Here is a 25,395-nt window from a genome sequence, read left to right on the forward strand (position 1 = left end):
TATAGCCCATGGACCAGATGATTATTTTTATAAATCAAGTTTTATTAGAACCAGGGCCAGGATTAAGATAAGGTACATGAGAAAGGGTTATGCAAGTACAGGGTTCAAGCCTATCTTTATTTAAAATTTTGATTTTTTGTGCATCATCCAATCTGTGCATTAATTTTGATTTTTGAAAGACAGCCTTCATATCATTTACATTGCTGAGTTTTTTTGATGCCCCCTTAAATTTTGTGCAAGATACCAGTGAGACATTTCCCTCACCCTTGTCCTGGTCCTGCAAACCCCACATCAAGACCTATACCTTCCAGTGAATATGTATTGTTTTTATTGTGAAAGATATAAATATTCTTTTTTTTTAATGTTGAGGCAACCTAAAATAAACCCTAGACATAGGGAGATGCTTTGCCCAACAGTACAGAGAGAAAGGCACCTAACTCTAATGTCTAAAGAAGGTAAAGATTCAACTTCTTATTTTCCAAATGGATCTGATCTCACTTATACAGTGAGTACTCAGCGAGGCACAGGGATTAATAACAGCAGGAGAGCCATTTTTAGATAGAACTGATGATGCTTTCGTGGAAAAGTTCCAGGCAGATTAAAGTCATATAAGACATAATGCTTTTTGACTGCCTAAATAGGTTATGATCATAATTTTATTTTGTGACCTCTTCATCAGAGAGAAGGGGAGGTTTTCTTATTTACCAGATTATCAACCAGAAAAACTAGGAAGTTTTAATTTCTCCATTTCTCAAATAAATTCAAGTCATTATTCTGGAGCATGAATGATTTTAGAAAGCTTTTAACAAACATATTTTTAGAAGTGCATATGGCTTGAGGTTTGATTAATAGAATAAATATTTGTAGGTTTTCCAAGTTAATAAGAAATATTTTCTTTCTTGTTAGCCTCTCCCTACCTCTTCCCTCATCACTATGGCTTATGTTTTAAAAGTTGGTTTACTTCCCTTGAATAACTGTGGATAAATGGATTCTGTAGGACCTAAAAGCTATTGGCTCTCATCTTAGGCTCTTATATTAAAGGAGATGTGTCTATCAGTTTTCATATTGGAGATCTGAGAATCTGATGATGTAAAATATCATTATCATTACGCTGGAAATTCATTATCCAGATATTGCCAATATGACCCCATATCCAAACAAGGTCCTTGGTGAGAAGCACACACACATGTAGGTATGTCCCACACACATACATGTCTCCAGAATATTTACTCCATTGTTTAGTGGTAATATCTGTCATCTGGCTAGATGATGGCTGGCGTGACAGGGGATAACTAGCCAGCTAGCCTGGGCTGGTTCACGTGGAGGCTGGGCAGAATTCTAAGGGAATGTCTACTTGCATGCAAGGGCCTTTGAGACCTAGTCTGTCACCCCGTCACTTCCACCACATTCTCTTGGACAAAGCAAGTCACAAAACCAGCCCAGATCAAGGGGAATGGAAACCAACTCCACCTCCTGATGCGGGGGAAATACAGTCACTCTTGCAAAGGTACATCGATACAGGGAAGAGAATAATTGCAGCCATTTTGCAAATTAACCACCATGTAAAAGTGTAAACCACCGTGTAAAAGCCCACACAATTACCTATAGTATAGTGGTTTCATCTGGTTACTTTTTTTTTCACCTGATTACTTTCTAACAAGGTTATGAGAGAGGGATCTCATTATGAGAGAGTGAGCGAGAATCTTTGTTGCAAATGCAAAATGAACCGTTTGCAAATGCAAAATGACAATTATTGGATGAGAAAATGAAAAAAATTGAAGCAGATTCCCTTCTCATCTATCTAGGATGAGAATGACTGACTTCCCCAGTTCTCTGTGGTTCCATGAAATTGAAATTCTTGGCCAAAGCTTCTGAGAGATTCTGGATTTGTTCAGGGTTATGAATTTCAACCTGGCTATCTGCCATCTCTGAGTTAGATATTTAATTCTTCCAGTTGTAACTTCTTGTAATTTTGTATTTTCATGCATGTTTATGAGGTGCTTATAGGTGATTTGGAAATTTTGCATATGTCATTCAATTTGATATTAAACAGTCTTCTTATACAGCTGTCATCTACATTTTACATGCATAGGAATGGAGGTTTAGAAACCCCCAGCAGCTAGGTAGAGGCCACGGTACTAGCACCTGGCAAGCCAGGAATTTTTAAAACACTTTCCGTTATTCTGCAGTGTCATTCCATGGCTTTATCTCCTTCAATCGTACTTGTTTTTAATGCTTGATGTTAGAAATACAGATGTCACGGTCTAACTCACTGGGATACAATTGTTCCATGACAGAAAGCAAACAAAACAGATATCCCAAGATATTTAAATGCTTGTGACTCTCCAGTTCAAGAGAAGGAACAAATAAAAGGAAAGTATTAGAATCATCTGCCTAATGAATATTCATTGGCCATAATGATAAATTCAATTTACTAAAATTTGATTTCCTGAAGAACTTCTCAAGAATGTATATATTGGATAAAAGGGAGGGGGGCTTATTTGGAGAAAACAACCTTTCCATATTCAACTGAGTGCTCTCTAGTGGCCTGAAAGTCTGTGCCCTCTCAGATGGTGTATACTTCCTGACCCCGTAGCCTCAAGTCTGCAGAGAAAAACTCCTTTCTGACCAAACAGTGCTGGCATGAACCCCAACTTTATCTCCCTCTGCAGCTTTGGGCTATTTGCTCAGCCTCATTGAGCCTCACTTTTTCCAGCAGTAAAATGGGATTGTTACTGCGTATGGAGCTATACATATTAAATGGGATAATACATCTAAATCAGTTCGTTCAGAAGCTAAGTGCTATTGATTTTTCTCTCTCCTGCATTTTTTCAATATAAACTAACATAAAACAGCACAGTAAGTGAACAATACCACGGAACCAAGGGACTTTACTTGTTTATTATTCTTTATCATTTATGTTCACACCTGTCCCCCCACACTAAATATTTATGATGGGAAATGGCATTCAAAGACATGGGTTCTGTTATTAAGAGAGTAGATCCAAAGAGTTTTCATCACAGGGGCAAAAAGACATAAAAAGAAATTTGTGTCTATACTAGATAATAGATTGAACTATACTTATTATGGTGCTGTACATCAATTATATCTAAGTAAAACTGTAATAAATAAATAAATATAAAATCCCTCAATCATAACATTAGGAAAAAGACGCAAGTTCTAACCCTACTCACTGGAGTCCCGTTTCCATAGTGTAGTGGTTATCACGTTCATCTCACTCACTGGGTCTAGTTGTCTTTTCTCCATCCAGTTGCTTCATCTGTCTGAGCCACACTTCCTTCCAGCTACCAAACAACAGTGCAAGGGAGATACTTGTAGTTCTTTTAATGCCCTGAGATAGCCTTATAAGAACACCTAGCACAGTTCTAGTGTGTCTTTATGCCCCTGTTTTATTCCCTTTGGCATTCATTCTCCAAAACGGACTGGCAGGTAAAAGAAGAGACATTTTTCCTTTTTCTTACTTGTCTACTTTGGGTTCCTCTGCTTCCCCCTTCTGTGTTTCTTCGAGGTGAACACAGTCATGGTTTAAGTCACCCTAAATGTTGCCAAAGCCTGCAGACGAGGGGGGCCATTTGGAAAAAACACAGTCGGATAAGAGGAGTGCCTGGTCCCCAGAGCTGTCCTTTGGCCCTCCGCCTAGTCTCTGCCAACTGAATAGAATTGGATCATCTGCAGTGACTTTCAGATCTTTCTCCTGAAGAGTTTGAACTAATGGAGAACCTGTCAGTGTGTGTAACATGCTTTGTGCTTGCCCCTGCCAGAACCGCTCGGGTGGCATTGGGCTGTCACTCATTGAGTAAACTAGATGGGTCCATTCAGCATTCCTCCTTTCTCTCATTAGCAGTTGATCATTTGTGCCCTTTGTAATAAGGTCCTGTAAAAAGGGTGTTGTGAAAGCCTTATGAGTGATTCATAACTTTTCTAGGGTCATAGACACTTTGAAGAATCTGATGGAAGCTATAGATATTCCCCCACCCTTGGAAATTCATATGCACACCAAATGTTATACATAGTTTCAGAGCTTTCATAAACTACCTTCTTAAATGCAGACTATGGATCAGATCAGATCAGATCAGTCACTCAGTCGTGTCCGACTTTTTGCAACCCCATGAATCGCAGCACACCAGGCCTCCCTGTCCATCACCAACTCCCGGAGTTCACTCAGACTCACGTCCATCCAGTCAGTGATGCCATCCAGCCATCTCATCCTCTGTCGTCCCCTTCTCCTCCTGCCCCCAATCCCTCCCAGCATCAGAGTCTTGTCCAATGAGTCAACTCTTCGCATGAGGTGGCCAAAGTACTGGAGTTTCAGCTTTAGCATCATTCCTTCCAAAGAAATCCCAGGGCTGATCTCCTTCAGAATGGAGTGGTTGGATCTCCTTGCAGTCCAAGAGACTCTCAAGAGTTTTCTCCAACACCACAGTTCAAAAGCATCAATTCTTCAGCGCTCAGCCTTCTTCACAGTCCAACTCTCACATCCATACATGACCACAGGAAAAACCATAGCCTTGACTAGACGAACCTTTGTTGGCAAAGTAATGTCTCTGCTTTTCAATATGCTATCTAGGTTGGTCGTAACTTTCCTTCCAAGGAGCAAGCGTCTTTTAATTTCATGGCTGCAGTCACCATCTGCAGTGATTTTGGAGCCCAGAAAAATAAAGTCTGACACTGTTTCCCCTGTTTCCCCATCTATTTCCCATGAAGTGGTGGGACCGGATGCCATGATCTTCGTTTTTCTGAATGTTGAGCCTTAAGCCAACTTTTTCACTCTCCACTTTCACCTTCATCAAGAGGCTTTTTAGTTCCTCTTCACCTTCTGCCATAAGGGTGGTGTCATCTGCATATCTGAGGTTATTGATATTTCTTCCAGCAATCTTGACTCCAGCCTGAGTTGCTTCCAGCCCAGCGTTTCTCATGATGTACTCTGCATATAAGTTAAATAAACAGGGTGACAATATACAGCCTTGACGTACTCCTTTTCCTATTTGGAACCAGTTTGTTGTTCCATGTCCAGTTCTAACTGTTACTTCCTGACCTGCATACAGATTTCTCAAGAGGCAGATTAGGTGGTCTGGTATTCCCATCTCTTTCAGAATTTTCCACAGTTTATTGTGATCCACACAGTCAAAGGCTTTGGCATAGTCAATAAAGCAGAAATAGATGCTTTTCTGGAACTCTCTTGCTTTTTCCATGATCCAGCGGATGTTGGCAATTTGATCTCTGGTTCCTCTGCCTTTTCTAAAACCAGCTTGAACATCAGGAAGTTCACGGTTCACATATTGCTGAAGCCTGGCTTGGAAAATTTTGAGCATTACTTTACTAGCATGTGAGATGACTGCAATTGTGCGGTAGTTTGAGCATTTTTTGGCATTGCCTTTCTTTGGGATTGGAATGAAAACTGACCTTTTCCAGGCCTGTGGCCACTGCTGAGTTTTCCAAATTTGCTGGCATATTGAATGCAGCACTTTCACAGCATCATCTTTCAGGATTTGGAATAGCTCAACTGGAATTCTATCACCTCCACTAGCTTTGTTCCCAGTGATGCTTTCCAAGGCCCACTTGACTTCACATTCCAGGATGTCTGGCTGTAGGTGAGTGATCACACCATCGTGATTATCTTGGTCTTGAAGATCTTTTTTGTACAGTTCTTCTGTGTATTCTTGCCATCTCTTCTTAATATCTTCTGCTTCTGTTAGGTCCATACCATTTCTGTCCTTTATTGAACCCATTTTTGCATGAAATGTTCCTTTGGTATCTCTGATTTTCTTGAAGAGATCTCTAGTCTTTCCCATTCTGTTGTTTTCCTCTATTTCTTTGCATTGATGGCTGAAGAAGACTTTCTTATCTCTTCTTGCTATTCTTTGGAACTCTGCATTCAGATGTTTATATCTTTCCTTTTCTCCTTTGCTTTTCGCTTCTCTTCTTTTCACAGCTATTTGTAAGGCCTCCCCAGACAATCATTTTGCTTTTTTGCATTTCTTTTCCATGGGGATGGTCTTGATCCCTGTCTCCTGTACAATGTCACGAACCTCATTCCATAGTTCATCAGGCACTCTATCTATCAGATCTAGGCCCTTAAATCTATTTCTCACTTCCACTGTATAATCATAAGGGATTTGATTTAGGTCATACCTGAATGGTCTAGTGGTTTTCCCTACTTTCTTCAATTTAAGTCTGAATTTGGCAATAAGGAGTTCATGGTCTGAGCCACAGTCAGCTCCTGGTCTTGTTTTTGCTGACTGTATAGAGCTTCTCCATCTTTGGCTGCAAAGAATATAATCAGTCTGATTTCGGTGTTCACCATCTGGTGATGTCCACGTATAGAGTCTTCTCTTGTGTTGTTGGAAGAGGGTGTTTGTTATGACCAGTGCATTTTCTTGGCAAAACTCTATTAGTCTTTGCCCTGCTTCATTCCGTATTCCAAGGCCAAATCTGCCTGTTACTCCAGGTGTTTCTTGACTTCCTACTTTTGCATTCCAGTCACCTATAATGAAAAGGACATCTTTTTGGGGTGTTAGTTCTAAAAGGTCTTGTAGGTCTTCATAGAACCATTCAACTTCAGTTTCTTCAGCGTTACTGGTTGGGGCATAGACTTGGATTATTGTGATATTGAATGGTTTGCCTTGGAAACAAACAGACATCATTCTGTCGTTTTTGAGATTGCATCCAAGTACTGCATTTCAGACTCTTTTGTTGACCATGATGACTACTCCATTTCTTCTGAGGGATTCCTGCCCGCAGTAGTAGATATAATGGTCATCTGAGTTAAATTCACCCATTCCAGTCCATTTCAGTTCGCTGATTCGTAGAATGTCGACATTCACTCTTGCCATCTCTTGTTTGACCACTTCTAATTTCCCTTGATTCATGGACCTGACATTCCAGGTTCCTATGCAATATTGCTCTTTACAGCATTGGACCTTGCTTCTATCACCAGTCACATCCACAGCTGGGTATTCTTTTTGCTTTGGCTCCATCCCTTCATTCTTTCTGGAGTTATTTCTCCACTGATCTCCAGTAGCATATTGGGCATCTACTGACCTGAGGAGTTTCTCTTTCAGTATCCTATCATTTTGCCTTTTCATACTGTTCATGGGGTTCTCAAAGCAAGAATACTGAAGTGGTTTGCCATTCCCTTCTCCAGTGGACCACATTCTGTCAGACCTCTCCACCATGACCCGCCCATCTTGGGTTGCCCCACGGGCATGGCTTAGTTTCATTGAGTTAGACAAGGCTGTGGTCCTAGTGTGATTAGATTGACTAATTTTCTGTGAGTATGGTTTCAGTGTGTTTGCCCTCGGATGCCCTTTTGCAACACCTACCGTCTTACTTGGGTTTCTCTTACCTTGGGCGTGGGGTATCTCTTCACGGCTGCTCCAGCAAAGCGTAGCCATTGCTACTTACCTTGGACGAGGGGTATCTCCTCACAGCTGCCCCTCCTGACCTTGAACGTGGAGTAGCTCCTCTAGGCCCTCCTGTGCCCGCGCAGTCACGGATCCTTGGACGTGGGGTTGGTCCTCATGGCCGCCGCCCCCAGCCTCGGGCGTGGGGACGTGGGGTAGCTCCTCCTGCCCGCTGCCCCTGGCCTCGGGCTTAGGGGCATGGGGTATCTCCTCCCAGCCACCGCCCCTGACCTCGGACGCGGGGTAACTCCTCTCGGCTGCCACCCCCGACCAGACTATGGATCCTAGTACTAAATAGTATTTTTTTTTAACATAACCTTCTTAAATCCAGACTATGGATTCTAGTACTAAATAGTATTTTTTTTTAACATTTATACATATCTGTGTGGTCAGTATTGTCTAACAATGAGCTGATACCAAAGTCAGGAAATGAATTTTTGTGTCCAGAGCAATTTTTTAATGAACCAAATGATTTTTACTGATCTGTTCTCATGGGTTTGTGGGATAAATAGGAAAGAAGGAAGTCTTAACAAATGAAATGGATGCTTTATTTTACATACACTTAATAACTAATCAGCCTTGGGGACAAAATTATAAATATAATAATAGTTGATCATGTTTCCCAGGAAAACATCTTAGTAGTATTAGCCAGTTAAGACAACATGCCACCTATTACATACAGACAAAATTCACACACATAATATATTAATGATTATGTAGGAGAATGACCATGTCCTTAGAAGATAACATGTGAAATGTTAGCATGATACCTGCCACTTACTTTAAAATGATTCAGAAAAAAATATAAACTTATACATATATTTATAAAGCAACTGTAGAAAATGCTAATTATTACTGAATCTAAGTGGTGGTAGTATGGCATTTCATTGTACACTCTTCAGGCTTTATCGGCATTTGATATTTTTCATTATAGGTCCTTAAAGAATAAACATACATTATTTTGGGAGAAATGTCAACATAAGCACACTCTTTCACTCTTGGACTGGATTCTCTTCATTCAATCAGTGAGCATCATTTTACCACAGGAACATCATTTTGCTGTATTAGAATCCTGTCCTAAGGTGTCCAGCATTTCTATAGCTGAGTAAATAGTAATCTTTCATTGGCAATATTATACAACATTGTATGATAGATCATCAGCATTTAAGATGCTCTCTGATGGCTCAGTGGCAAAGAATCCTCCTGCAATGCAGGAGACCCAGGTTTGATCCCTGGGTTAGGAAGTTCCCCTGGAGGAGAACATGGCCACTCACTCTAGGATTCTTGTCTGGTGAATCCCAGGGATTGAGGAGCCTGGCGGGCTACAGTCCACAGGGTCACAAAGAGTTGAACATGACTGAAGTGACAGAGCATGCACGCTCACATACATACACACAATGGGCAGTAAGCTCGTGCCCTGGAACCTGCTGCAAAATGAAGTCTCCGGAACTATCAAGAAGTTCTCAGGGTATAAATCCAAGGCTTCAGAGCCCAGAGCAATTAGAAAGAAAGCTCTTTCTACAGGATATTCCTCATGTCATTTTCCCCTGCTTTGGCTACAGATTTTTAATTCCAACACCGAAAATAGTGCTGAGTATTTGGCCAAGAAGAGGGTACTGTCTATAAAGTCAGATCTTCCTGGCTCCATTTGACAATAATGCAGTTAGGATTCCCAGAGCATATCTTTTTCCATTTCTGTTCCTGCGAGGCTATGTCTGTTCTCAGTGGTACACTGCTTCCTTTGTGCTATTGACAGATAGCAGATAAGATATGCCTTTGGAGACCACAGCCACTAGGTGGATCCAGAAATTTTATTTTAAGGCCTAAGCCAAACTCATCAGTCCATTAGTACTTCATTAGCAAAAATAGAGCATCCTTACTTCATGGCGGATCTCAATTTCATCTCCATTTTTCTGGTTTGCACTTTGTATGATTGAAAGGATATATGATGTTGGAAATAATAGCTTATTTTAATTGTGTACTTTTTGCTCAAAGCAAGGCTAATGAATAAAGCTCCAGATTTTCTTGAATAACTCTAGGAAGGTTAGAGGGCTTCTATTTTCTGAATAAGTTTCCTTTGGTCCCACATGGAAGGTGAATTCAGAGTGTGTTTTATGTTTACTTGGGGAATGCAGAGAGAGATGCCTTGGACCTAGAGAAGTATAGCCTTAAGAGCACATAGTTTCAAGTTAGATTTCCTGTATTTCAACCCCAGTGCCTTCATTTACTACCTGTATGACTCTGAACAACTCAGTTAACTTCACTAGACCTTCCACACCTGATCTTTAAAATGGATATAATAGCAATTAGACATCCATAGGAAAATTGGATCATGACCAAAATACATATTTTATACAAAAATTAACTAAAAAAACACCACTCAATACTCTATAATAGCCTGTATGGGGAAAGAATCTTAAAAAGAATGGATCTATGTATATGTGTAACTGACTCACTTGACTGTACACGTAAAACTAACACAACATTGTAAATCAGGTATATTCCAATTAAAAAAAAATGGATCAGGGACTTAGATGTGAAACATAAAACTAAAAATGTCTAGGAAATAAATAGAAATAAAATCTTCAGGACTAATGACCAGGCAGAGAATTCTTAAATGTGCTACCAAACCTGATGTGTCAAAGGGAAAAAATGGATAAATTAGACCTCGTGAAAATTAAAAACTTTTGCTCTGTGAAAGAAAGTGTTAAAGAGATGAAAGTACTAATTACACATGGGGAAATAATATTTGCAAACCACATATCCAGCAAAGGACTTGTATCTAGAATATGTAAAGAACTCTTGAAAGTGAATGTCACTCAGTCATGTCCGACTCTTTGCAACCCCATGGACTGTAGCCCACCAGGATTCTCTGACCATGGAATTCTCCAGGCAACAGTACTGGAGTGGGTAGCCGTTCCCTTCTCCAGGGGATATTCTTGACCCAGGGATTGAACCTGGGTCTCCTCCATTGCAGGCAGATTCTTTACTGTCTGAGCCAAAGAACTCTTGAAACATAGCATTTCAATTAGGAAGTGAGCAAAAGAGAGGCCAAACATGTCACTGATAAAGATATACAAACAGCAAATAAGTACATGGCACAATGTTCAACATCATAGGCCGTTAGAGAAATGCACATTAATACCACAATGAGGTCTATCTATTAGGACAGCTAAAATAAGAAGTAGCAGTGATACCAAATGCTAGCAAGACTGCAGAAAAAACTGGATCCCTTGTACATTGCTGATGGGAATGTAAAATGGTATCACCACTCTGGAAAATAGTTTGGCTGTTACTTTTAAAACTATAGATGGTTTTATGACCAAGAAATTATAATCCTTATGCATATATTTATCAAAGAAATGAAACTTATTTTTTTGCAGAAACTTGTACATAAGTGTTCTTATCATCTTTATCCACTGTAACCCCAAACTGGAAACTATGCAGATGTTTCTCTGGATGAATGTGGTTGATCCTTATCATAGAATACGGCTGCTGCTACTGCTAAGTCACTTCAGTCGTGTCCGACTCTGTGTGACCCCATAGACGGCAGCCCACCAGGCTCCCCAGTCCCTGGGATTCTCCAGGCAAGAACACTGGAGTGGGTTGCCATTTCCTTCTCCAATGCATGAAGGTGAAAAGTGAAAGTGAAGTCACTCAGTCATGTCTGAGTCTTAGCGACCCCATGGACTGCAGCCTACCAGGCTCCTCCGTCCGTGTGATTTTCCAGGCAGGAGTACTGGAGTGGAATGTCATTGCCTTCTCCGATCATAGAATACTACTCAGCAATAAAAGGAGCAAACTATTGATATCTGCTACAGCGTGGGTAACCCTTAAGGGAATTATAGTAAGTAGAAAAAGTCAGTCTCAAAAGCATATATACTTCATGATTCCACTTATATAACCATCATGAAATAATTATAAAGATAGGTAACAGATTAGTGAGTACCAGGGGAGAGGGATGAAGAGAGAAATGGATGTGAATATTAAAGGGTAGCACAAAGGAATGTTATGGTAATGGTAAAGTTAAGTATCTTGATTGCAGTGGTGATTACAGGAAGATACACATGTGATTGAGTTGCATGGAGCAGCACAAACACCATACACACTATATACAATCACAAGTAAATGTACACAAGAGTGGCAAAATTTGAGTGAACCCAATAGATTGGCCATGCCAGCTTTCTGGGCTTGATGCTGTACTATGGTTGTATAAAATGCTATCTTTGGGGGAGGCTGAGGAAAGTGTACACAGCACTCCTCTGTACGTTTTTTCACAACTACCTGTGACTCAATAATTATTTCAAAATAAGAGGGGTTTTTTAAATGCTTCTTAATAGAACCTTCCACCTAAAATGATCATGAGGATTAAATGAGCATTCAGCACTATCTCAAGTGTAGTTGATGCTCAATAAAAGTCAGCAGGGATTTTATATATTAATGGCTGCCTTTGCTACTTAATTGGAAGACTATCTATGTCTTAGAAGGGAGATTTAAACAGAATATAAGTTATACAAGAACAGGGATTTGGGCTGTTTTATTCCCTAGAACATCGTCACCTAGAACAGTGTAATGCATATAAGGTGCACGCGAAATACGTGTTGAAGGATGGGTGAAATCATCTTGAAGGTGCCATGAAGGAAGATATCAGGCAGGTGGAGCATGAGGGAATAACTTAATAATATTCAAGGTAGGACACAGATAAAGTAGCTAAAATGGCAATTTGTCTGGGCTACCTATGAGAGCAAAGAGTAGGAAAGACAAGTGGTCCGAGTAATAACTTTGAACCTTAATGTGATTCTCATTATTGTAGATGGCATCGGCCTTAGCGGGAAAATGGAGTGGTAGCTGTCTTTGTGTCAAGCCCCAGTGGTGGGATTCCTAGTCTTGACTGTGTACCCTACTTTTCTAGGGTGTGAAGGTGTGTAATGGTCAGTGCCCAGTGGAACTGTTCCTTCCTGCCATGTTCTCCTCTTCAGTACCTGGTGGTCCCGTTCCATTCGATGCTTCCACCACATCCCCCTCTGCCACTACTATGGCAGGTCCCGTTCAACCACCAAGAAGACTGACTCTCTTAGTTTAAAGGACCCATGCAATAGTGTTTGGGCACAAGGTCTAGGGACTAAGCCAGAGAGTCGGTACCACTCTGTATTAATCCAAAGAGTTTCTACTGACCACGAGCTAAGCCCAACACTCGATCCAGGCCCCTCAACTCTTTCCTGTATCAGAGTGATTTTGCTGCCTATCTGAGCATCCTCCTTCCTTTCAAAACTCTATCCCACAACTTCCTAGCTGTCCATCAAGAGATGGGTGTTTGCTGAGCACCTGCAGGGCACTGGCACACAGGCAGACAAAATACAAAATGCAGAGATGTGTAACATGTAAGACACACACCACAGAGTAACTAAGCCCATGTGCCACAACTACTGAGCCAGAGCTCTAGAGCCCACGAGCCACCACAGCTGAGCCCACGGCCACAACTACTGCAGCCTGAGCACCTAGAGCCCATGCTCTGCAACAAGAGAAGCCACCGCAATGAGAGGCCAGTTCTCCACAGCAAAGAGTGGCCGCCGCTCACTGCAAGTAGACAAAATCCAAGAGCAGCAATGAAACCCCAGCACAGCCATAAATAAACACATAAATCCTTTTTTAAAAACTGTGGTAGAGAATCAATGTATTGCATTAACGAGGTAGCAGTGTACTAAGAGACCATAAAAGTGAAAAGGTACATATTTCCAAATCACAAAGCTACAGTACATTCAAATTATAGTTTTTTGTTCTCTTTGAAGTTCAGTTTATTTTTTTCTTTAATCTAAAGTCTGTGAAAGTTTTTAAAAAACATTGGCAAGGAACTTTGTTGCCAATAGTATCATCAAAAATTAAATCACATCTTCAATGTTATTCTTTTCAAGATGTACTTTATCTAGTGCCCTTTGCTATATATTGTTTATAATTTTATAGACACAGTCATGTCTTTTGTATTCTTTATAGTGTTTGCTAACCTCTCTCCAAACAAAAATGCATGCTAAATCCAGGACTAGTAAACTAAAAAAAGTATGAATACAGAAGTGATGGTCAGGCCACAGTTAATACACTTAAGAATATATATATATTTTTTTTTTGACCACAGCACTTGTGGGATCTTAGTTCCCCAACCAGAGATCAAACCCAGGCCTGCAGCAATAAAAGGACAGAGAGTTCAGAGTCCTAACCACTGAACTGCCAGGGAATTCCCAGTATATGTTTAATTATACCAATTTTAAGTGATCTAACTACTATGTATTCTTTCTGTCTAATTTTATGATAATAACATATTCGGGAATGTAACTGCCTGAAGACAGAGATTTTTGTCAGTTTTGTTCACATGTGTATCCCTAGAAGAATGCCTGGCCTGTAGTAAGTGTCCAAAAAGCATTATCCAATAAATATTAAGTGATGGGCCAAATAACTTTTCTTTATTCAAAACTTGCTATTCAGTGTCTTCCATTGATTGCTTCAGACACTGGGAATGTGATTATTTCATTTTTGAGTTGTTTTTTCCTTGAAACAAAGAAACAGCACCAGTCTGTCAAATGTCAGAAATAAATTGAAGACTGGGCACACCATGCTTCCAAAAAAACTTGAGTATAGACTAGTATCACATGGCCACGGTGAGAAATGGACTACCTAAGAGAGGACCCCACTCTTTGCACCTGCTACTAAGCTACAAACTCCTTAATACAAGTCAATGTGATATATGGATAAACTAGTTTGAAGTGTTACTTGAACCTATGCTGTTGTGAAGGTCATAAACATGCCTCCATGACCTTCAAGAGATATTCAGAGGAAAATTTATGACAATTGTAGACAAGTCTAAATAATAATGCTGGAAGAGACAGAAGACCAGAAAATAACCTCTCTACTTTTTCTATTCCCAGGTACCAACTTTTTGTACCAAATGAACACAAATAAAATCTGTCATTTCTGCATCCACAACAATCACTTGGCAACGATTTTCTGGCTTCCATTGGAAGTCAGAGCTCATAAATAGTTCTTAATATACATAAGCTATTTTTACCGTATTTGCAGTTTCCAGCCTCCTTCCCACAGGCCACTGCAGGGAAAATTCCACTTTCTTGTTTCCCCAGCACTTCGAGAGACTCTGCAGCCCAGGTGTCTGAGTTCATATCCCAGCTCTGCCTCTTACTGGCTACATGGCTGTGGACAAATTGTCTAACCTCCTTCAGCCTCAGGATCCTTATGAATTACAGGGGGCAGGAGTGTGATAATACCTGCTATTGTGAGGATTCAATGAGATACTATATATGAAGCCCTTGGCACATGTTGAGCTTTCAATAAATATTGTCCATTATTACTTGAATTTGCTTCATTTACCGCAGATTATTCTGTGGTAATCCAGCACCAACATTTGTTGAGCTTTTAAGTTCACATCATCTTAAACCCTCTTTCCTTAGAAGTCAGGCGATCTGGACTTAATATATGAGCACATTGGAGTTCTTTACCAGTCAAAGGAAATTTGTGTGACTAATGTCAGAACACCAACAGATTGTGTTTGATTGGCATATCAAAATGGTTCATTAGTAATTGTGAGAACTGCTCAAGCAATACAGCAAAGTATTATATTGGTAACATCTGGATTTTTCAGGGGGAGGTGAGAGATGGTAGTAGTTGTTGGGTTGTTAATTCCTAAATTAAGTGAATTAACAAAGGTGCTCGGTATCCCAAGTACAGGAACAAACCTGGGGCACTGGGTCCTTCTCTCTTTCCGTTTATAAAATGAGGGGTTAATGTCTTCTATGTGCCTATTTAATAAGAAGGATTCAATAAGGACTATAAGGAGTAGATTTAAATAACCATCATTACTATTAGTTTAGGCTGTGGAGCAAGCATCAGAGGAGCTTTGGTTCCTGACGAAGGACCCCGCAGTCCCCACTCCTCCTGAGTGGCCTCACTCTCTCCTGCCACCTGGTTGCACTTTAGTAGCCACGTCAAGAACCATAGGAGGCAGGTGAATACTGCTTTCAGTGATCTTACAGTTTCCACTATTTGGAGAGACTGGCTGGGGGAGTTGGCTGTGGTACACACCCAGTACAACTTACCAATTTATGGAGAAGCATTTAAACTCCTTTTCTGTTTTTATTTTGCTTTCTCCAGCTTTATTGAGATATAATTAACATATAAAATATAACATCTATAAATTTTGGGGTCCTACCTTCTCTGAATCTTTTAGTCCCCAGAACGTCTTGATCAAAATCAGGCCCGCTAAGGTATACGAGATGTGAAATGCAAGCCTTGCCTTGCCAGTCCTATATCCTTCAGACAATGCTGATTCATGGGACAGGGATGGAACCTGAAGCCAAGCCAAGGAAATATAATCTGTTGTGTCATCTCCTCTTCCCTTGGCTGCCAACCTCAGACATGCACAATTAACTGTACTCTGGCATCCTAAACAAATCATCTTGCACCATGCTGACCAGTGGAATTTTCCTACTTCACATAGAAACCACCCTGTTCTCTAATCCCATTCACAACCTTGAACCTACTTTTGTCATAGAGTTTGTCATTATAATTTCTTGTAGCTCCTGTTATTAATAGTACTGATGATAGTTAATACATAGTGTTTACCATGTACCAAACATCATCTAAGCGAATTTTGTATATAAACTCATCGACCCCTCCCAACAACCCTCTGAGGCAGTTACTATCATTTTCCCCATTTGACAGATGAGGAAGCTAAAGCATAAAGAGATTAAGTAACTTCTCCAAAGTCACACGACTAATAAGTGACAAAAATAGGGAAATGAATCCACGGAGTCTGGACCTGAATTCTACATTCTTAATAACTACACGACACCACTTCTCATCCTACATTATTTCTTCTCTTGTACAACTATTTAAAAGGCAAAATGTTGTTCTTTGTCTCTAAGCAATTTTATTCCATTTCCTTTTTTTGAAGGCTATCTATTCTTCTGAAATTTCTTTCCACTATTCCAAATATTTCAAGATCATGGGAATTATTTGGATAAATCATCAAAACACTTTGTTTGCAAAGTGTGAGTTTTCACTACTGTGCTTTTTACTTAATTTTAATCCTTTCTCTCCATCCCACCCCATCCTAATGTGTTTCTTTAAAACCAGAGTGGGAATTCTTGCAAGTGGATATTATTGCTGTCTGGGCGGCCGCCTTCAGCACTTCACTAATCTTTGAGAGTCTTTCTTTCCTAAAGGACAGTGACAGTGGCATAATTACCCAGCAACCAGTGGTGAACATAATTTGAATTTAAATCTCTTAGTAGTCCTTTCTTTAGCGCTTCCCAGTTGGCTCAGTGATGAAGAATCTGCCTGCCCATGCAAGAGATGCAGGTTCAATCCCTGGGTCAGGAAGATCCCCTGGAGGAGGAAATGGCAACCTACTCCAGTATTCTTACTTGGAAAATCCCATGGACAGAAGAACCTGGTGGGCTACAGTCCATGGGGTCACAAAGAGTCAGGCACAACTTAGCATACTGAGCACCAGTCCTTTCTTTAGGAATTTATTTAATCTCGTTCCCCTTAATATTTTAGGGAGTATGTTAGGGGCACAATAAAGGGAGGCAAAGGGACATGATTTTGCATCTGATTAAGAAATGGTTGTATTTCTTTCCTTTTAGATTTCTGATTTGAAGCTTTTACATAGTTTACTTAGTCTTCTCATAGGCTTTGAGGATTATTCATTTTTAATCAGAGAGATTTTAAATGTTTTTGCTTATTGCATGTAAATATACTGAAAGAACAAGGAGATATCATTTCACACTTTCTTGTTAATTTTTTAAATGAAAATCAGTCATCCCTCACCCAAGTTTTCTAAATTGACATTAATGTCGATTAAATAATGAATTAATATTTCTAATATGTTTTGAATCACACTTATGACAAAATAATTATACTTTTAGGTCTTTTCTTCAGGACTTTATAGTGCCGCTGAGTCCTTGGCACACTGAATTTAGGTACATTTCACAGAACTTTGTGAAAGATTATGGTGGTGGAAGTTTATGGTTGTTACTTGATTGTTGTGAAAATTTGCTTGTCTTTCATATCTGTTTTTTTTTCTTTTTTATTATTATTATTTTTTTTACTTTACAATATTGTATTATTGGTTTTGCCATACATCAACATGCATCTGCCACGTGTGTACATGTGTTCCCCATCCTGAACCCCCCTCCCACCTCCCTCCCCATACCATCCCTCTGGGTCATCCCAGTGCACCAGCCCCAAGCTTATGCCAGGTCATCCATCCTTTATTTTACACACTTGTCTTTTGGCACATGAAATCTTCCCAGTAACCCATCTGATTATGTAATTTTCAGGTGGGTGATTACTAGTCAGAGTAAAACAGGGGCTGTGTATTCATGATATAGCTAAACTCTGGAGTATTTACCTGATGTTTATGTGTGTGAAGTGGTAATGGGGGTCTGTGTGTGGGGCAAGGCTCTCTACAAAGTCACATCAAAACTGCACTTCACACAAAAACAGAAATACAGACCAAGGGACCAAGATAGAAAGCCCAGAAATAAACCCATGCACCTATGGGTACCTTATTTTTGACAAAGGAGGCAAGAATATACAATGGGGCAAAGACAGCCTCTTCGATAAATGGTGCTGGGAAACTGGACAGCTACATGTAAAAGAATGACGTTAGAACACTTCCTAACACCATGCACAAAGATAAACCCAAAATGGATTAAAGACCTAAATATAATATCAGAAACTATAAAAGTCTTAGAGGAAAACATAGGCAGAACACTCAATGACATAAATCAAAGCAAGATCCTCTATGACCCACCTCCTAGAGTAATGGAAATAAAGACAAAAGTAAACAAGTGGGACCTGATTAAACTTAAGAGCTTTTGCACATCAAAGGAAACTATAAGCAAGGTGAAAAGACAACCCTCAGAATAGGAGAAAGTAATAGCAAATGAAATAACTGACAAAGGATTAATTTCCAAAATATACAAGCAGCTCATACAACTCAATGCCAGAAGAACAAACAACCCAATCAAAAAGTGGGGAAAAGACCTAAACAGACATTTCTCTGAAGAAGACGTACAGATGGCTAACAAACACGTGAAAAGATGCTCAACTTCGCTCATTATTAGAGAAGTGCAAATCAAAACCACGATGAGATATCACTTCACACCAGTCAGAATGGCCATCATCAAAAAGTCTACAAACAATAAATGCTGGAAAGGGTGTGGAGAAAAGGGAACACTCTTGCACTGCTGGTGGGAATGTAAATTGATACAGCTACTATGGAAGAAGGTATGGAGATTCCTTAAAAAACTAGGAATAAAACCACCATATGACCCAGCAATCCCACTAGGCATATACCCTGAGGAAACCAAAATTGAAAAAGACACATATATCCCATTGTTCATTGCAGCACTATTTACAATAGCTAGAACATGGAAGCAACCTAGATAGCTAACAAACACTTGAAAAGATGCTCAACATCACTCATTATCAGAGAAATGCAAATCAAAACCACAATAAGGTGCCATCTCATGCCGGTCAGAATGGCTGCTATCAAAAAGTCTACAAACAATAAATGCTGGAGAGGGTGTGGAGAAAAGGGAACCCTCTTACACTGTTGGTGGGAATGCAAACTAGTACAGCCACTATGGTAAACAGTGTGAAGATTCCTTAAAAAACTGGAAATAGAACTGCCATACGACCCAGCAATCCCACTGCTGGACATACACATCAAGGAAACCAGAATTGAAAGACACACGTGTACCCCAATTTTCATCGCAGCACTGTTTATAATAACCAGGACATGGAAGCAACATAGATGTCCATCAGCAGATGAATGGATAAGAAAGCTTTGGTACATACGCACAATGGAATATTACTCAGCTATTAAAAAGAATCCATTTGAATCAGTTCTAATGAGGTGGATGAAACTGGAGCCTATTATACAGAGTGAAGTAAGTCAGAAAGAAAAACACCAATACAGTATACTAACGCATATATATGGAATTTAAAAAGATGGTAACGATGACCTTATACGCAAGACAGCAAAAGAGACACAGATATAAAGAAAAGGCTTTTGGACTCTGTGGAAGAAGGCGAGGGTGGGATGATTTGAGAGAACAGCATTGAAACATGTATGTTACCATATGTGAAACAGATCACCAGTCCAGGTTTGATGTATGAGACATCAAAAACAGATCACCAGTCCAGGTTTGATGCATGAGACATGATACGCAAGACAGCAAAAGAGACACAGATATAAAGAACAGGCTTTTGGACTCTGTGAGAGAAGGTGAGGGTGGGATGATTTGAGAGAACAGTATTGAAACATGTATGTTACCATATGTGAAACAGATCACCAGTCCAGGTTTGATGCATGAGACAGGACACTCAGGGCCGGTGCCCTGGGATGACCCTGAGGGATGGGATGGGGAGGGAGGTGGAAGGGGGGTTCAGGATGGGGGACACATGTACACTCATGGCTGATTCATGTCAATGTATGGCAAAAACCACTACAATATTGTAAATTAATTAGCCTCCAATTAAAATAAATTAATTTAAAAAATAAAAAAAGAATAAAAAATTTTTAAAAATGAACTTGTGGTTCATACACAATGAAATATTATTCAATCCATAAAAAGGAATGCATTTGAGTCAGTTCTGATGAGGTGGATGAACCTAGAACCTATTATACACAGTGAAGTGAGTCAGAAGGAGAAAGATAAATATCATATTCTAATGCACATATATGGAATCTAGAAAAATGGTACTGAAGAATTTATTTACAAGGCAGCAGTGGCGGAACGGACATAGAGAATAGACTTATGGACATGGGGAGAGGAGAGGAGAGGGTGAGATGTATGGAGAGAGTAACATGGAAACTTACATTACCATATGTAAAATATATAGCCAACAGGAATTTTCTGAATGGCTCAGGAAACTCAAACAGGGGCTCTGATCAATCTAGAGGGCTGGGATGGGGAGGGAGATGGGAGGGAGGTTCAAGAGGGAGGGGATATATGTATACCTATGGCTGATTCATGTTGAGGGTTGACAGAAAACAAAATTCTGTACAGCAATTATCCTTCAATAAATAAAAATAAAAAAAAAAAAAAACCTTTACTTTGAATTAAGGGTATCTTTTTTTTGGCCGTATTATCTTAGTTCCCCAACCCTCGCCCACTGCAGTGGAAGTGTGGAATCATAACCACTGACTCGCTAGGAAAGTCCCAGGGGAATCATTTTTAACCAGTGGCTGTCAAGGTCAAAGGAAGAAAGGTGATTTAAGGATTTGTGAATGATTTATAGAGTTAAAAATGCTTTGTAAATGAGCTATGTGTTTTATTATCAGGGGTGGAGGAATGGCACTTTCAAAACGCATTTTGAACTGGTAGCAAAATTGCCACATAGAATTGGGTTTCCAGCAGGAAGAACAGATAGTAATGGCATCATCTCAGTTGTTCACTTACTTGCAGTAATTAGGGAAAAGGGGTCAGTTTAAATTAAATAAAGGATTGAATTACAGGATACTTTATTAAGTAAAAGATGTATTCCTCAAGAATTGTTGTGGAATACTATGGATTTGGCTTAACAAGTCTTTCCTATAACTGGCAACAGTCTTTGAACAGACCACCAGGAATTGGGCTTTCAAATCAGTGTAGCCCAAATGTATGATATTTAAGTGTGTTTAAAATTAAGGAAATTTATAAAACAGAATGCTAAAATTAATCCTTAAAATCACATAGGTCCTCTTTTGAAGAAGTTGTCTTTTCTGTGACATCCAGTGAGTTTGAATAAACCAGATGTTCAATAGCCCTGAAAAGAAAATCACAACTTTGAGCCCAACCCAAAACCTGGATACTAGCTAAATAATCCAGTGCTTGGAAACACTACAGGATGTATACATTTGGATCGTTTCTCTGGTCCTTTACTAGTTACCTCCAGTGTAATTAAAATCCCTTTAAAATTGAATTTCTAACATAATCAGAGGCACATTTCCAGGACTGTGAGGCTGCTTCAAGGAATGATTAGATGGAGGCTAAGTCAGGTGAGCATTGGGAATTATGAGCAGAGGTGGGTGAAGCCCTGAAAATGAACAATGACCGTCATATGTCACATTTCTCATCTTTTTTTACAACAAAGCTACATAAAAGGAAAGTGGAGGCTGTTGAATGACCTCAGTTGCCATGTGTCTGTATATAAATGTACATGTTGCAACCTGATGTATATTCATGTCTGCAAATTACACTTGAAAGTAAACTAATGATGTCAACTTGTGCTGACATCAGGTAGTGGGAAATTTTGCAGAGGATTTAGAACTTTCCCTGCACTGTTTTATCTTGAAAGAATCTATGTACAAAGCACTTTCTTTCCATCTATTGTGTCTTATGAGCCTCCTTGCTTGTGAGAGAAGAAGCAAGTCATTGGAATAGGTATTTTTTTTCTTCCTTTCAGACCAAAAAACAGGTTTGGATTTTTTTTTCCTTCTTCAAATATTTTTTTAAATATGTCTTTTGAATCTATTCTCTCTGCTGGTGATATTTTTGTTCTTATAAAGACCACCCATTTCTTTCCTCAGTTCTATCCCGTTCCTTCATGTTCTGTAGTATCGCTGGGTATCAAATCTCAGCTCATAATTATTTGTCTCCCATTTAACCACAAGGTGTAAATTTGCTAACTGAAAAGGCGTGCTCTGACAGTTAATCTCCATGTGTGTCCAAAGGCTGAGCCGGCTGCCCTGGATAATTTCCCTGGGGGATTGTTCTGTAGAATATGGGGCCATTTGTTGAGCTCTCTGATGTGGGAGACGAGAAAATGAAAGGACTACCAGAGAGAAATGGGATCATGCGGTGCCTTTCAGAGCAGAAACAGAAATCAAAGGACAGTTTCATGTCCACTCCACTTCCCCAGGCATGTTCCTGGGACTAGGGAATCAGGGATATTTTCTTATTAGTGTTTCTATAGAAGTCACCAAGACAGAGCCTGGTATTAGGAGCTTATGGCAAATTTAGTCATGCCTATAAGGTATACTCAGAAATTGTTGTTTACTCACTCAGTTGTGACTCTTTTGTGACCCCGTGGACTGTAGCCCGCCAGGCTTCTCTGTCCACAGGATTTCCTGGACAGAGAATACTGGAGTGGGTTGCCATTTCCTTCTCCAGAGGAATCTTCCCAACCCAGGGATCTAATCTGTGTCTCCTGCATTGGCAGACAGGTTCTTTACCACTGAGCCACTAGGGATGCGTACTCAGAAATTACCTCCAACCTAACCACTTCTGTCTGTGCCTGAAACTTACAGGTTCTTCAAGGGTCTGCACAACTGTCTGGAACCAGAAGAAAAAAAACATATGTTGATATCGACTCTAAAATCCAAAAATTATCTATGAGATTATTAAATATTTAATTGAATGTCAACAAAATGTGTAATATCAACTTTATTAAGTATTTTGTTAGTCTTCTTAAAACTTACATGTGAAACCAAATCACAGGTTCAGTTTTGTCACTTTCCAAGATTTCCAGCATGCCTATCATAAATTCAATGAATTGCCCATAGCCAGTAATTTGAAATGCAAAATTATAATTATCCTTCCCATTTTTTTTTTACACCAAAAAAAATGTATATTTTAGGTGGAGTGTGGGGGCATCTGAATGTTCTTTCTGTGACATGTTTGGTAGGGCTAAAAAAAGAGAACCCAGGGCCCATGAAGCTATTAAAGTAGTTCTACCAGCATCTTCTCTTCTTGCTGTGTGTGATTAGTCCTGAAGACAGGTCAGCAAAGACATTAATGGGAGGACTAGAGGCAAGATGGGGGAAAGATTCCAGTTTCTTCTTGCTCTTTGAACCCATAGTCGAGGGGAAGTGACAGAGACAGTGGTCTGATCATGAGGAAGTTCCCAGGGTACCTGCATGCTCTTGGAAAGATTGTAGGACTGTGCCTGGTTCTGTTGAAAAAGGAGTTTTCATTTCATATAGGAAGGTAAGCCTTCCAGTTGGGACCTGGGAGAAGAGTGCCAGAGTGCCCTTGTCTGAGTTATATTCTCCCCAACCAGGCTTCCCAGGTGGCTCAGTGGTAAAGAATCTATCTGCCAATGCAGGAGACACAGGTTCGATCTCTAGGTTGGGAAGATCCCCTGGAGAAGGAAATGGCAACCCACTCCAGTATTCTTGCCAGGAGAATCCTATGGAGAGAAGAGCCCAGTGGGCTACAGTCTGTGGGGTCGCAAAAGAGTTGGACACAACTGAGTGACTGAGCATGCAATGGATGGCTGGCCCTCCTGGGCCCTTGTGTTTTAGTCAACTTTTCTCAAAGCAACAGATATTTCCTTTTTTAGAATGAAAAACTTGAAGGGGTGGGGCAGGAAAGAAGGTGGGTCATCTGGATTCCACGTGTGATGATCTTAGTCTTCACTGGCCTCATGTCTTCAGGCTTTATTTGATGTACCACACTCGGGGTGGTGAATGTTGACTCCGTCTGAAGGACATGAAATAGGACACATCCGTGTAATCTCAGCCCTTGATACTAACCACTAATAAGAATAACCACTAATGATTCTTGCAGAACTTTTTTCTTTATATGTGCTAAAGTATTATTAATTTATTTTCTTTTGTAAAATGAGATAGTAAATAAGGGTTTTAATTTTTTCACGGAATGATATATCTTAGATATTCTTCCATGTCAACAGATGTGCACTTAACTCATTCATTGTAATGACCACATGACATTCCGCTGGATGGCCAGATCACAACTAATTTAACTTCCTTCTGTCACTGGGCATTTAGGTTGGCCATTCAACTTTGATCTTTCAAGTGAAAGTACCATATACCTAAATAACCACATGGTACCAGTGATAAAGAACCCACCTACCTGTGCTGGAGATGTAAGAGATGTGGGTTTGATCCCTGGGTCAGGAAGATCCCCTAGAGAAGGGCATGGCAGCCCACTCCAGTATTCTTGCCAGGAGAATCCCATGGACAGAGGAGCCTGGCACAGAGGACCAGAGGACAGAGGACCCTCTGACAGAGGTTGCAGAATCCCTATGAACAGAAGAGTCCATAGGGTCGCAAAGAATTGGACATGACTAAAGCCACTTAGCACGTAGCATACACTCTTAATTCCCTGTGTCAGCATAGTCTTTCCCAGGAGCAGAAAGAACCAAATCTTTCCCTATACTGATGCTTGTGTTTAAGTGTAAAACCTATATGTGACTTGTTGTTTATTTATTTCTTTGTCTTTTGTTTCTGCCTTTTCCTCTTGTGCAGTCCTCTACAGCCAGGGACAAGGATGAACAGACTCTACCGGTAGGAAGCAGTGGCCTTGTCTGTACCTGTTCCTGTGCCTGTGGACAGGGTGGGGAGGGGTGGGCGGAAGAGGGGCTCTTGTGCTCAACAAGTCATCCTCTCCCTTGGAATCCTTAAAGTGTTTAGTCTGCGGGTGTATGAATGTTCTGGTATTAGTGTCCACTGAATTCTTACATTCAGTGACAAATGATTTCTAGGACTAGGTTTCAAAAGAATTTGAGTTCCCTCTTTCACTTGGCATGAAAAAGTTGAAAGAGTGAGGTATTTTCAAATTCCATTCCAAGGGATGTTGAGCCGCTATTTGGGGACAGTGAGGGATCTAATGCTTGGTATCTATTTCTTTATGTATCTGCATGCACCTGGTTTTTTTGGTTGAAAATTTCTTTTGGTTCCATCAAAAGAAATGCTGCATGAAGTCTATACATTCAATATATACACAATGTCCGGAAGAATGCTTTAAGTTCCATAGATATAATCATAGGATAAGGAACATTTCCATAGACAAGTTCCTTTGGTTTCCCCAAATAAGGAAACATAGTAACAGTGATTATGACATATTATCAACAGCAAACACATTTTCCAGTCCCTATCCAATTAACACATCACATTTTGTATTGTGAAGCTCGGCAGGGAAGTGACCTTCAGAGTTTTTATGCTCAGTCA

The 25,395-nt window shown here is 40.0% G+C and overlaps 1 protein-coding gene across 4 annotated transcripts in view; it reads left to right on the forward strand.

Moving 5' to 3' along the window:
• SLC24A2 (solute carrier family 24 member 2) overlaps positions 1–25,395 on the forward strand; it is a 288,084-nt gene that overhangs the window by 168,378 nt on the left and 94,311 nt on the right. For 3 of the 4 annotated variants that reach the window (XM_025281467.3, XM_025281470.3, XM_025281468.3), the window contains exon 3: positions 24,694–24,732. The exons of the other annotated variant lie outside the window; for it this stretch is intronic. In XM_025281467.3, coding sequence (XP_025137252.3) covers positions 24,694–24,732 — 39 coding nt within the window. The remainder of the gene's footprint in view (positions 1–24,693; positions 24,733–25,395) is intronic. 4 annotated transcript variants of the gene reach the window in all.

Source organism: Bubalus bubalis, chromosome 3, assembly GCF_019923935.1.
Source record: "Bubalus bubalis isolate 160015118507 breed Murrah chromosome 3, NDDB_SH_1, whole genome shotgun sequence".
Lineage (NCBI taxonomy): Eukaryota > Metazoa > Chordata > Mammalia > Artiodactyla > Bovidae > Bubalus > Bubalus bubalis.